At 50.5% G+C, this 13,751-nt stretch overlaps 1 protein-coding gene across 1 annotated transcript in view; it reads right to left on the bottom strand.

The window, feature by feature from the left end:
• The window catches only part of clstn2a (calsyntenin 2a), a 1,020,747-nt gene that overhangs the window by 162,615 nt on the left and 844,381 nt on the right, over positions 1-13,751 (bottom strand). Inside the window, exon 7 of the mRNA XM_072474574.1 lies at positions 12,960-13,145. Coding sequence (XP_072330675.1) covers positions 12,960-13,145 — 186 coding nt within the window. The remainder of the gene's footprint in view (positions 1-12,959; positions 13,146-13,751) is intronic.

Raw genomic sequence — 13,751 nt, 5'->3', positions numbered from 1 at the left:
AATTCATCTCTCGATTCTCCGGGACTTTGCCGTCTTGTTGCGAGTTGATAGCGAGCGTAGATCTGGTTTACTGGGCGAACATAGAGACTTTTTAGTGCTGCGAACGCCGTCTGGAAATCCTCTGCGTCTTCGATGAGAGAGAAAATCTCCGTGCTTAACCTTGAGTGCAGGACCTGTAGTTTTTGGTCTTCTGTGACCCGGCCGGGGGCCGTTCTGAGGTAGGCCTCGAAACAAGTCTGCCAGTGCTTGAAAGCTGCTGCTGCATTCACTGCGTGGGAGCTGATCCTCAGGCATTCCGGGATGATCCTGAGCTCCATAGTCCTTTAGTCACGCTTAATAAATTGTAGCGCACAAAGACTCCGAGAGACGAATAGAGTGAAGTCGATGAGGCTTTATTAAGCGTGACTGTTCCCCCGCAGTTCAGTAGTAGACTGCCTGCGGGGGAGGACTCCTGGTTCTTATACTCCGCCTTCAGGGCGGAGCTAGAGGTCAACGGCCAACCAGGACCCGGGATCTGTCAGCCAATGACATCACGGCTTCACAGTCCCACATGACCCCTAATGCATACTACCACACCCAGGCAAGACAACAATCGCTGGTGTGCTGGATCCCAGGACACAGCTGGATCCCAGACTGATGCTGAGCCTATGGAAGAAGTAATCTCGGAGCTGGTGGAGATGATAGGGAGCAGCCAGGACATTCAGTGGGAGATGCCAGCAACACTCCAGCAGGTCTATAGCCGATTGGAGGAGTCCCAGATGCTACAGACGCAGGAAAATTCGCCGACAATATGTGGCACCGAGGCCAAGACTGCTAGGGTGGTGACTGCAGTGGAGACCTTGGTGCATGACGTTGGCACCATGAGTGAAGGTGTCCAAGGAGTCGCGCAGTCAGTGATGGCCATGGCTAAGGGTCTTGACAGAATGCCTGACTCGCCGGAGGACGTGACCCAGTACCAGGCTGACCATGATGGAGGTTTGGCAGAACATGTCCCGCTCTCAGATGGCCATGGCCAAGGCATCGCTGAGCTTGTCCCAGGGTGTTGACACGATGGTGCGGACCACAGCAGAGCCAGATGATGCAGGGGAGTCGGGGCTCGAACCAGCTGCCCCAACGTCCGAAGGTGAACCACACGGCCTTAAGGGCACCAACCGGGAAGAAGGAGTGCTGAGTGCCAAGCCGGACCGGTCCCATGGAGTGGGGATGGTGGCCATCAGACCCCGTACCCCCCCCTCCCCCACGTGTTTTATCCCTCTGTTGAGGCCGTGTTTCGCAACCAGCACTCGGGACAGGGTGGCACGGCTGTGCATGTGCCCGCCGCTGACATGTGTGCCAGCGCCCTCTGGCCCCAGATCCTCAGAGGACACCTGCCAGGAGCATTAAAGGCCACAGGACTAGGTAAGCAGCTGGCTGCCTCCACCTCAGATGTGCAACCTGGAGACATACTTAGATGTAGTGGTAGAACTAGGAGGGCCAAGCACATTGAGAATCACTGAGGGCACTGGGAAGGGGGGGTGGAGGGTTTGGGGCCTATAAGTAGGGAGTGAGGAGGCTGGGAGTGGGTGAGGGGGCAGGACCATTAGGAGGGTGGGGAATTGTCAAACCACAATAAACACCTTTGTGCACCTGTATGATGCCTGTTTCACTTTCTTCAACAGTGCGGGCCAACCTCCGAACCTTGGCCCATCTCTTCAGGTATCTCCCCCTCCATGTGGCACCCACCCACCCTCCAGCCATGGACATGTCCCCGGAACTGCGTCCCATCCCCTGGCTGTTTGGATGTTGGCTGTTGTGTGTGTGGTTTTGCCTCCCACAGTGTTCAAACTCAGTGTCCAACCATCAAGATGTGATTGAGATGACTCCCACATGCTACATGGCCCACCTACCCACGGGAATCCTCTTGGGTTGTGTGAAGTGTTTACTTACCCATGATTGCCATTTTCCTATTAGTAATAGCCTTCAGCCACGTGGCCAGAGACCTCGGCAATCTGTGGGGGTTATGGGTGATCGGTGGGGCGGTCAGGCAGAGACAAGGGTATGTGCAGGAATGGATACACACGATACAGGGGTTGGCATGGTGGTATCACGAGCGGTTTCCCCCTGAAGCGCACCCTCCCATAGTGGCCCACCCCAGCAAATGGTCCCCCACCTCTCACCTCTCACTGGGGTGGCAAGCTCAGCACAACCGGGCTCTTTGTCTGTGAGAAAGGCGGCGACTCCCCTCCTCGGCTCTCCACAGAAGCCCTTCCGCCAGGTTCATGCTATTCAAAAAGAGTACTAATTGGCGGCAATGTGACCACTGACTGGGGAGGCCGCTGAATGACAGGAGGCCGTTGGATATGGGGTGGCTCTCGTCAACTGCATGGAAGTGGGGCTTAAGTGGTGATAATTGGTGTTGCCTTTGAGAGCGGCCTGGTTGCAGCGCAAATCGTTTGGCACCTGGCACGGTTCTCGGTTTTGGCCTCTCCCGCTATTCACCGGCCTCGTGAATAGAGAACGTAACAAGGAGAATCACGTTCTATAACTTTTCAAGGGATTTTACAGCATAACTAACAGCATAAAAAGGGATCTACGAACTCGTTCAGTGACTTTGAATTGATTTCTTCTCCATAGATTGCACTATTCGCTACAAATTATCCTTGACAGCAACTTCTGGATTTCAGCTGGAGAGATTAGAAAGGCTAGGCTTGTATCGGCTGAAATTTAGAAGAGTAAGAAGCGACTTGATTGAAACATAGAAGATCCTGAGCGATCTTGACAGGATCGATGTAGAACGGGTGTTTCCTCTTGCCAAGAGAATCTGGAAGAGGAGTCACTGGTTAAAAATAGGCGGTCATCCATTTAAAATGGAGATGAATCAAAACCTTTTCTCTCCGAGGGTTGAGAGTCTCAGGAACTCTCTGAAATGGCAGTGGAAGCAGAGTCTTTGAATATTTTTAAGGCAGAGGTGAATAGATTCTTGGTGAGGGGTGATAGGTCATTGAGAGCAGGCAGGATGCAGATTTCATGTTACTGTCAGATCATCCATGATCTTATTAAATGGCGGAGCAGGCTCAAGGGTTGAATGGCCTAGTTCGGCTCCTTGTTCACATGGCTTGGGGACAATGAAAGAAAGATGTAAAAAACAACCATTCGTGAAAATGTTAAAAGCACGGGTGTCTGTAACAGGCCATCTGGTGCTGTTCCATCACACCTAATTGCCAAGATCTCTTTATATGTAAATGGGTCTGGAGAACAATACTACTATCTACTTTCTTTCTGTCAACAGGTCTCAGAAACAAACGTGACACTTTGAAACCTGATGCTTCTCTATGTAGAACTCCACTGTAACATGCAGTATGGAACATGCTGATTAATCCTCTTCCTTGTTAATTTAAATCTGAAGCAGGTCAGCAGTACTGGTCATCGATTGTTGTCCGTATCAATGGCCACCTCAGACAGGATCATCAATCGCAATAAATAATGCCTCGAGCATGGGACACAGAATCAACGCTGCTGGAACACCTACCAGCTAGGCAACAGATACTTGTTAGTTGGAAAGATAAATGCTGCAGAGGAGGCATTGATAAGATGCTGGCAGATTGCCATTCGCCGAGAACATGGTTAACAAGCAGGAAAAGTTGCCGGAATACCGAGGTAGTCCAGCTATAGCAGTTTCTACATTGCCTGTAGCTTCAACGATTCAGTCCCATGTGTCCAAAAAAGAATCCTTTGCTCCATACTATCGTTCTCATCTATTACTTTGAAATTGCTTTGCAAGAATACCACACATTACTGCACACATTTCTTTCGCTCGAACATTGGGCTGAGATAACTGTTTTGGAATTTAAATATTTACTGCAGATTGAGGGAAGAAAAAATTATGCCATTTATCAAAAAGGACAGTTTTGAGATTGGGTTATTAAAATCAGAAGAAGAGATATTATTGGCGCACAACAGCTAGAATTCTTAATCATAGTTTGTGTTGTGTTAATCACCCTGGGGTAACACGGACTGCAACTGGATGCAGTTGTACTTGAAAGTAGACTCCAAGCTTTGATGTTAGTTTAATACGCTTTATTGAACTTGTTAAGCAGTGCACACAGTTCGCTGTGGGTTTGACACTTTACTAATCTAAGCATTCTTACTATAACTAACTAGACCAGACTAGCTCTGAGCCACTTGTAGAAGGTGCTAACTGATATATACACCCTGACTGTCACTACAGCTGTCACCAGTGGAAAGAGGCAGAGTGTTGATGCCTTGTGTGTTTAATAGTGGGAGGCCACCTTCTAGTGTTCTGCCTGGTGATTGGTTGTGTTCTGTCATGTGTGTTGATTGGCTCTACTGGGTGTCTGTCACTGCCTGTCTCTATCTCATTATGTGCATGAGTGCATATCATGACAGTTTGTACTAATCCCATGTAGACTCTGTTACTCGCTGTCGCAGTTGGGATTATTATACCATTCAATTACTGAGATCCTCAACTATATTTTTCCTTTTGAAATATTAATACATTTTTCTCCAGGCAGGGTTGTAGGTAAGCTTATTCTCAAATATGTTAACCATAACATTCAGCCATTGTCTCCGTTGCAATTTTGATTTCTACAACCGCTTCAAAATAAAAGTGAGTATTTTGGGCGCTGCAGAGCGATGTGGCACGTAAGTAAAGTCGCCATAATCTCAGATGACCTCAGTCTGCTTTCCCCGTTGAGGGGGAGAGCTGACTGGTGGCGATTTAACCTGAGGATCACCACACCTCAGGCGAGGGGCAAGGTTGAGAAGGTGGGGCCTCAGTCGGTATGGGAATTGAAGCCTCGCTCCTCATTATGATCCAAGTGTCCAGCCAATTGAGCTAAACTGGCCCCAAAGCATTGTGACAGGTGGTTGGGGGAGGGGGGCATTTTCCGCAGTGGCCTGGCAGATATTGGGAGGGGGGACCAGATTGATTTTGGTTCCTCCCATGGCCAGTCAATGTGAAACACATTCTTCAGTAGGCAGCTCACTGAGCAGGAAGCAAAAAATTGGGTGGGGCTGCTGAATGGAAAAGCCGTGCTATACTATCTTGTGTGTGTGTGTAGGGAGTTTGGGGGGGGGGGGGGGGGTGACAAAATGAAACAATACTTCAGAGCAGTAGGAAACACGATTCTCAAATCCAAAGCAACAACTCAAGTAAACTTCAATGCCGTTAAGTTTCAAAATCTTCAATCGACTGCTGTAAAGTCCTCTCCAAAAACTCAACCCATCCTGCCAAGAGCAGCTTAACTGAAAATGGCTGCTCCCTCAACTTCTATTATCCATGTTGGTGGGCAGGAGGATAACTTGGTGACAGACCTTGAGAAAAATAGCATTAGGGGGCCAAACATCATCATTTGGCTCCGATGTGTATACAAATACAAGCCTCCCAACCTTTACAGATAGGAGCTCTGGCCACGAGGCTGGGGAAGTCTACATCAACTTGGGCATAAGACCATAAGAAATAGGAGCAGAATTAGGACACTCGGCCCACCGAGTCTGCTCCGTCATTCAATCGTGGCTGATACATTTCTCATCCCCATTCTCCTGCCTTCTCACCATAACCCCTGATCTCCTTATGAATGAAATCAGACTAACCAACCTACAATTTCCCATCTTCTGCCTCCCTCCCTTCTTAAACAGCGGTGTTACATTAGCCACTTTCCACTCCTGATTCCTGACAGATCACCACCAATGCCTCCACAATCTCTTCAGCTATCTCCTTTAGAACCCTGGGGTGTCGTCCATCTGGTCCAGGTGATTTATCCACCTTCAGACCTTTCAGTTTCCCCAGAACCTTCTCATTAGTGATGTAAACGCTTTCACTCGTCAAGTAATTTTGGTCCTGCCATTGCTCAGTTTTTAATCACAAACTGAGGAGCTGTGACATAAGGGGCGGGATTCTCCGATATCGGCGCGATGTCCGCCGACCGGCGACAAAAACGGCACGAATCAGTTCGGCATCGCGCCGCCCCAAAGGTGCGGAAGTCTCCGCATCTTGAGCGGCCGAGCCTCACCTTGAGGGGCTAGGCCCGAGCTGGACTGATTTCCCCCCCCGCCAGCTGGCGGGAAAGGTCTTTGGTGCCCCGCCAGCTGGAGCGAAACTGACTTTGCCGGGCGGCGCATGCGCAGGAGAGTCAGCGGCCGCTCACGGCATCCCCGCACATGCGCAGTGGAGGGAGTCTCTTCTGCCTCCACCATGGTAGAGACCATGGCGAAGGCGGAAGGAAAAGAGTGCCCCCACGGCACAGGCCCGCCCACGGATCGGCGGGCCCCGATCGCAGGCCAGGCCACCGTGGGGGCACCCCCGGGGGCCAGATCGCCCCGCGCCTCCCCCAGGACCCCGGAGCCCGCCCGCGCCGACGTGTCCCGCCGTCCCAAAGGTGGTTCAATCCACGCCGGCTGGCGTGGGTTGACAGCGGCGGGACTTCGGCCCATCATGGGCCGGAGCCTCGCCGGGCCGGGGGGGGGGGGGGGGGGTGGGGGGGGCGCCAACCGACGCGATTCCAGCCCCCACCGAATATCCGGCGCCGGAGAATTCGGCAACCGGCGGGGGCGGGATTCACGCCAGCCCCCGGCGATTCTCCGACCCAGCGGGGGGTCGGAGAACCCCGCCCAAGAATTGGCCTCAGTATTTCTCACAGCATTGAAATGTAGTTTTGTTAAAAAGACTGGCAATGGCCAAGATAACTTGCTTCATAAGAACTGAGTTTTCAAAGCATTGTTGGGTGAACTAATGTTCAAAGTGCATCTGTCAAAGATGAGCTGTTGCACCACATTGTCATCCTATAATCAAAATGGAGTTCAAGGTTATGTCACATGAATGAACATAGAGGAAATCGGTGAGATTATGAAACAAAACACACAGTCTGTTCAATAGGTGAGACAAACCTGAAAAACCTTTTGAAATTAGATGTTAGATCAATTGATCTGTCATATTTCACCTTTTGACCTGAGCTTGAAACCAGACTGAACTAATTTCTGTCTGCCGTTTATAAGTATTCTGCCTGAAAGTGTTACCAAGAGTTTGAACCCAGTTCTGTGCAGGCATGATTGTAGAGGACAAGGGTTTCCACCGTTTAATATTAGTTTGCACTTTGAACCCTGTTATAACCTGCCTACTTACCATTGGCTGGGGACTAATGACTATCCCACAATCCTGTGGGAGTATGAGCTTCCCCAATGAGGGGGGCGGAGAAACCACTAGTAAACTCCTAGTATAAATAAGCTGGCCAGTTCAGGAACCAGCAGGAAGAAGTATGTAGCAAGGGAAGTTACTGCTACTGTTATGTATAAAATGTTATAGTAAATAAATGTTATTACTTTGTATCCTTAAAACTCGTGCTGGATTCTTCGTGGCCCTCACAAAACTGGCGACGAAGATTAAAGTGAATAGCTCTCTACACTGCTGAAGCCACCTCCCTGGATTTTTGTTGGATACAGGTTGGAAGTTATTTTCTATTATACCATGCCTCTGTACGGACGTTTGGATGCTTTTGATGCTGTGCTGGAAAGCTGGAACCAGTACACACAACGGATGTGTTACTATTTCCGGGCAAACAATATCACCGAAAACGAGAGTCATATTGCTCACCGCATGTGGCCCGCATACGTTTGGGGTGATTAGGAGCCTTACGTACCCAGCTGTGCCGGACACCAAAATGTTTGATGAACTTGTGAATATAGTGGGGCAACATTTTAACCCAACCCCGTCCACGATAGTCCAGCGTTACCGGTTTAATACCGCTGAGAGGACCCCTGGAGAATCCCTTGCCGATTTTCTATCCAGGCTATGCAGGATTGCGGAGTACTGTGACTATGGTGAGACCTTGTCAGAAATGTTACGCGACCGTTTGGTTTGCGGTATTAACAATGCGGCCACCCAGAGAAAGTTGTTAGCGGAGCCAACATTGACTTTTCAACAGGCCATTCAAATAGTATTGTCCCTAGAGAGCGCAGAGCGAGGAGTACAGGAGCTACAGGGAATGGAAGTGCATGCCTTGGGGCGCAACCCCTTCCGTCCGAAAACGTCCCCCCGCACTCCTGCGGTACCTTGGGCGAGGCAACGTCCGGACCGACGCCAATGGCCGTCGGACATTCCTCCCCGAAGGGAGCCTTCTCCAGAGCCAATGGATAAGGAGCCATGTCCGTGTCAGACTTGTAGGCGCCGACCCCGGCGCGGACGGCGGTCCTGGGGGCGCCAGAGGCACCGTCGTTCCGACCGAAACTGGGACCAGCCCAGGGGCCGTAACTGGGACCAGCCCAGAGGCCGTACCTTCCATGTGGATGAACCTGCGGCGACTACTCCTGAGGACGTGGAGACGGAGGACGACTGCCTGCAGCTGCATTGTGTGGCAGCTCCCCGTGTGGCCCCCATTAAGGTGACAGTACGGGTCAATGGCCACCCGCTTGAGATGGAGTTGGATACTGGCGCAGCGGTCTCCGTGATCGCCCAGAGGACATTCGACCACATCAAGCAGGGTATACAGACCCTTGCATTAACCGACTCACAGGCCAGGTTGGCCACCTACACGGGGGAACCACTGGACATTGCAGGAACTACAATGACCCCTGTTGTCTATGGACGCCAGGAGGGGCGTTTCCCACTTATCGTGGTGCGCGGCCATGGGCCCAGCCTGTTGGGTCGGGACTGGTTGCGCCATTTGCGGTTGCAATGGCAGCACATCCTCCAAACAGTTTCTGAAGGGTTGACTGAGGTGCTAGGACGATGCCCAGATGTATTCCAGCCTGGTTTGGGTAAAATAAAAGGGGCCGTAGCCCGTATCCAAGTCGAACCAGGAGCTACGCCGCGCTATTTCCGGGCACTCCCGGTGCCTTACGCCTTGCTCGAGAAGGTAGAAGGGGAGCTCACTCGTTTGGAGAGTTTGGGTATTATCAGGCCCGTCCGTTTTGCTGACTGGGCAGCACCAATTGTACCTGTGATGAAGCCAGATGCCACAGTTCGCTTGTGTGGCGACTATAAACTTACAGTGAATACGGTTTCCCGACTCGACCGATATCCAATGCCTCGCATAGAGGATCTCTACGTGAAACTTGCAGGTGGACTCTCGTTCACAAAATTAGATATGAGTCACGCCTACCTGCAGTTGGAGCTGGACCCTGCCTCCCGACCATATGTAACGATTAATACACACCGGGGCCTGTATGAATATACACTGTTGCCCTTTGGAGTATCCTCTGCCTGCGCAGTTTTTCAACGTGTTATGGAGGGCATTTTGAGAGGTTTACCACGTGTGGCTGTCTACCTAGATGACGTTTTGATTACAGGGACGTCGGAGCAGGAACATTTGGAATATCTGGAGGCTGTCCATAGACGCCTTTCGGAGGCTGGAGTCCGTTTACGTCGCACAAAGTGCGTATTTCAGGCAAAGGAAGTAGTCTACCGAGGTTATCGGGTGGACCGCGAAGGTCTGCACCCCGTCGCAGAGAAGGTGTGTGCAATGCAACATGCCCCCGCCCCGACTGACACTTCGCATCTTTGTTCTTTTCTCGGTCTCGTAAACTATTACGGGAAGTTCCTCCCCAATCTGGCAACTACGTGGCCCCTTTGCACCTTCTGCTAAAGAAAAATCACACCTGGGTTTGGGGTCAGCCGCAAGAAACCGCTTTCTGGCGGGTAAAGCAACAATTGTCGTCGTCTGGGTTACTAACCCACTATGATCCTGGAAAGCCTTTGCTCGTCACATCTGATGCATCCCCGTATGGTATTGGGGCCGTCCTGTCCCATAAGATGGAGAACGGGGCCGAACGACCGATAGCTTTCGCCTCCCGCACATTGACTGCAGCGGAGAAAAAGTACGCGCAGATCGAGAAGGAGGGCCTGGCAGTGGTTTTTGCGGTGAAACGCTTCCACCAGTACGTGTACGGCCGCCATTTCACTATCGTGACTGATCATAAGCCCCTGCTAGGACTTTTCAGAGAGGATAAGCCACTACCGCCCATTGCTTCTGCACGGATCCAGCGCTGGGCTTTGTTGCTTGCTGCATACGAGTATTCTCTGGAGCACAAACCAGGTACGCAGATAGCAAATGCCGACGCACTGAGCCGATTGCCTTTATTGACCGGCCCCATGTCGACCCCCACGACCGGTGAGGTGGTTGCAAACCTAAATTTTATGGACACCTTGCCTGTCACGGCATCACAGATCCGTGAGTGGACCCAGACGGAGCCAGTCCTGTCAAAGGTTCGGCACATAGTCCTGTATGGTGGGCAGCATAGACAGCTCCCAGGCGAGTTGCGGGCATTTTCCTCCAAGCTGTCAGAATTCAGCGTGGAAGACGGCATCCTCTTGTGGGGGACGTGTGTGATTGTCCCGGAAAAAGGCCAGGAGCTGATACTATCAGACTTGCACAATGGGCATCCGGGCGTGACCAAGATGAAAATGTTGGCCCGGAGTTATGTCTGGTGGCCAGGCCTCGACACCGACATTGAGAAGGTGGCCCAAAACTGCTCCATTTGCCAGGAGCATCAGAAGCTTCCGCCGGCCGCACCCCTACATCACTGGGAATGGCCAGGGCGGCCTTGGGCACGCTTGCATGCAGATTTCGCAGGCCCTTTTCAAGGATCCATGCTCCTTCTACTAATTGACGCCTAGTCCAAATGGCTAGAGGTGCATAAGATGCAGGGGACAACGTCCTGCGCAACAATAGAAAAGATGCGTTTATCGTTTAGTACGCATGGCCTCCCCGAGGTGCTGGTCACGGATAACGGCACTCCATTCACGAGTGAGGAGTTTGCGAGGTTCACGAAGATGAACGGCATCCGCCATATCCGCACTGCCCCTTACCACCCGGCTTCAAATGGGTTGGCAGAGCGTGCAGTGCAAACATTCAAAAGAGGCCTAAAGAAGCAGTCTTCCGGATCAATGGACACGAGACTGGCTCGCTTTTTGTTTACGTACAGAACCACCCCCCATGCAGTGACTGGGGTAGCTCCCGCAGAACTCCGAATGGGCCGGAGACTTCGCACCCGCCTTACTATGGTTTTCCGGACATTGGCGCAAAAGTACACTGCACACAAGAACGGCAGGGACAGGGATTTTCTCGGCATCGGCCGATTCGGCAGTTTGCGCCCGGTGACCCAGTGTTTGTTCGGAATTTTGCTGGTGGTGCCCAATGGGTTCCTGGTGTAATCTTTCGCCAAACGGGCCCTATATCTTACCAAGTGCAAGCCCAGGGTCGTCTCCAGCGAAAACATGTAGACCACGTTCGGTCCAGAAGACCATCCCCTCAAACGATTCCCCGCCCCCGGAGCTCATTTCAACAGCCGCAGAGACAAGGGAAGGTAGTCCTCACAATCTTCCATTGGTGCCTCACTCGAAGCCTGCGCAGGTCGTTACGGGACCGAATGGAGATAGAGATGCTGACATGATGGAGGCAGCAGACTCTGACTCCGAGATGGTGACACAGGATGCATCAGAGGGGGAATCCTCGGGTCCACGGGCCGTGGATGTACAACCGCGCCGTTCATCACGGAAGCGCCAGTCTCCGTCTTGTTACACGCCGCCTGATCCAGCGCCGCGTGCAAATGGTGTCCGGCCTGCGGCCAAACGAGTCCGACGCCCTCCTTCGCCAGGGTCTTCGGTGGATTCCTTGGACTTTGGGGGGGAGGGATGTTATAACCTGCCTACTTACCATTGGCTGGGGACTAATGACTATCCCACAATCCTGTGGGAGTATGAGCTTCCCCAATGAGTGGGGCGGAGAAACCATTAGTGAACTCCTAGTATAAATAAGCTGGCCAGTTCAGGAACCAGGAGGAAGGAGTATGTAGCAAGGGAAGTTACTGCTACTGTTATGTATATATGTTATAGTAAATAAATGTTATTACTTTGTATCCTTAAAACTCGTGCTGGATTCTTCGTGGCCCTTACAAAAAACCCCTGAAATGTGGAGGCTGCAGGACAATTTCAAAAAGTGGATTAATACATATTGGTGTGGCAGAGTAGGCTAAGTTGTGGTTGCACCTCAGTGGAGGCAGTGGTGTAATGGTATTATCACTGGAGTTGTGATCCAGAGACCCAGGGTGATGCTCTGGGAACTCTGCCTCAAATTCCACCACAGCAGATGTTGAAATTTGAATTCAATAAAAATTCTGGAATTAAAAGTCTAATGATGGCAGTAAAACCATTGTCGTAAAAACCCATCTGGTTCCCTAATACCCTATACGGAAGGAAATCAAGCATTCTTATCTGGCCTGGTCTACATGTTACTCCAGGCGCACAGCAATGTGATTGACTCTTAAATGCCCTCTGAAATGGCCAAGCAAGCCACTCAGTTCAAAGGCAATTAGGGATGGGTACCTAATGGTGGATTTGCCAGCGATGTCCACATCTTATGCACGAATAAAAAAAAATCTAACCAGGAAAACTGGCATTGACACTAGATGCTAAAGAAGGAAAAAGCGCTCCATTTCCAGCACTGAAATAGTGAACGACTCATAAAAGAAAATTTAACATACATTGGCGAATTGAACATCTGTGGTTTCCTCAAAACCAGAACATAAAGAGTACATTTTGAAAAGATAAATGCCATCATAGATGGAATAGAAACATATTAAACAATTGATGGGAACTGTGAGCATAAAGAGTCCTAAAGCCTTTTTACATTAAAGGAATCCAGCTGAAAGCACACTCATGTCTCTCCCTTTGTTGGATGGACGTCCTTTTTCAACTGCATTTCCAAGTAACCAATGGCATCACAGAACCACAAAAACATGGGCCGATGATTCTGCAAGTGAATCTGGCAATTGAAAAGCAGGCAGAGAACATCACACATTACTAGAGTACATTATGATGTGGAGCTTAGATGGTGTATAAAGACTGGCATCCAATAAATTTAAATGTGGGCGAGATTTCTCTCGCGAATGGAACAGCAAAAGCATTCAAACAAGTTTACTGCATTGTAAACATTACTGTACAACAAGGTAGTTAAATTGTCACGTACCACACAATTTTTGTAAAGATTTCTCAGAGTATGTGTCACGATCACAGCCCTTTCCAATGTGGCTAGTCTGAAGATCTATTCTGGTCTGCACAGAAGAGACTGGTTCACCACAAGTCTCCAGGTGAATGTTGGAAAACAATGCTTTACTGCCAGATCCAGACTCGTATTCTGTACGTTTATTCCAGCCTGAAAATATAGGAAAAATCTTTTATCTTTGTGCATTTGTAGATAAACCAAACAATATGTTTGAAAACTAATCCAAATACTGCAGTACGATTAAATATTGCAATATTAACACTGCCATGTTAGCAGAAGTCAAATGTGTTTTGTAATTGGAAAGCTAAGGTTGGGTTTTTAAATAGGACAAAATGCTGATTCACTGAAAAATCCCTATGTCCGGTTTCGGGCACGTTTAGCTGCAGCGCCAAGAAACATCTGGCTATTCCACGGCACTTTGCCGGTTATTTTGGCCTCAGGGAGTTTCTCTCCACCGAGGCAGCACTCCGAGCAATTTCCTGCTGGCGTGCTTAGGCTCTTTGCAATTGATGCACCATTTTGCTGGCTAGACTAATCTCTCTTTCCCCACCCCCCCCCTCCCCTTCAGGCCCCCTCGTTTTTGTCTCTCCCCCAACCAGGAATAGGTCCTCGGGAAACACCCCTCACTTCCCCTCTACCTGTTTCGTCCCCCCAGGCCCAATCCCTGACTTTGCCAACTTGGCACCCATGGTAATGCCAGGAGGAGTGCCAAGGTGCCACCCGGGGTTTCCAATGGCATGGGCGATCCCCCAGGTG

The sequence above is a fragment of the Scyliorhinus torazame genome, chromosome 14, assembly GCF_047496885.1.
Source record: "Scyliorhinus torazame isolate Kashiwa2021f chromosome 14, sScyTor2.1, whole genome shotgun sequence".
NCBI lineage: Eukaryota > Metazoa > Chordata > Chondrichthyes > Carcharhiniformes > Scyliorhinidae > Scyliorhinus > Scyliorhinus torazame.
Note: the sequence above shows the minus strand (reverse complement) of the source record. Positions and strands in the feature narration are given on the sequence as shown.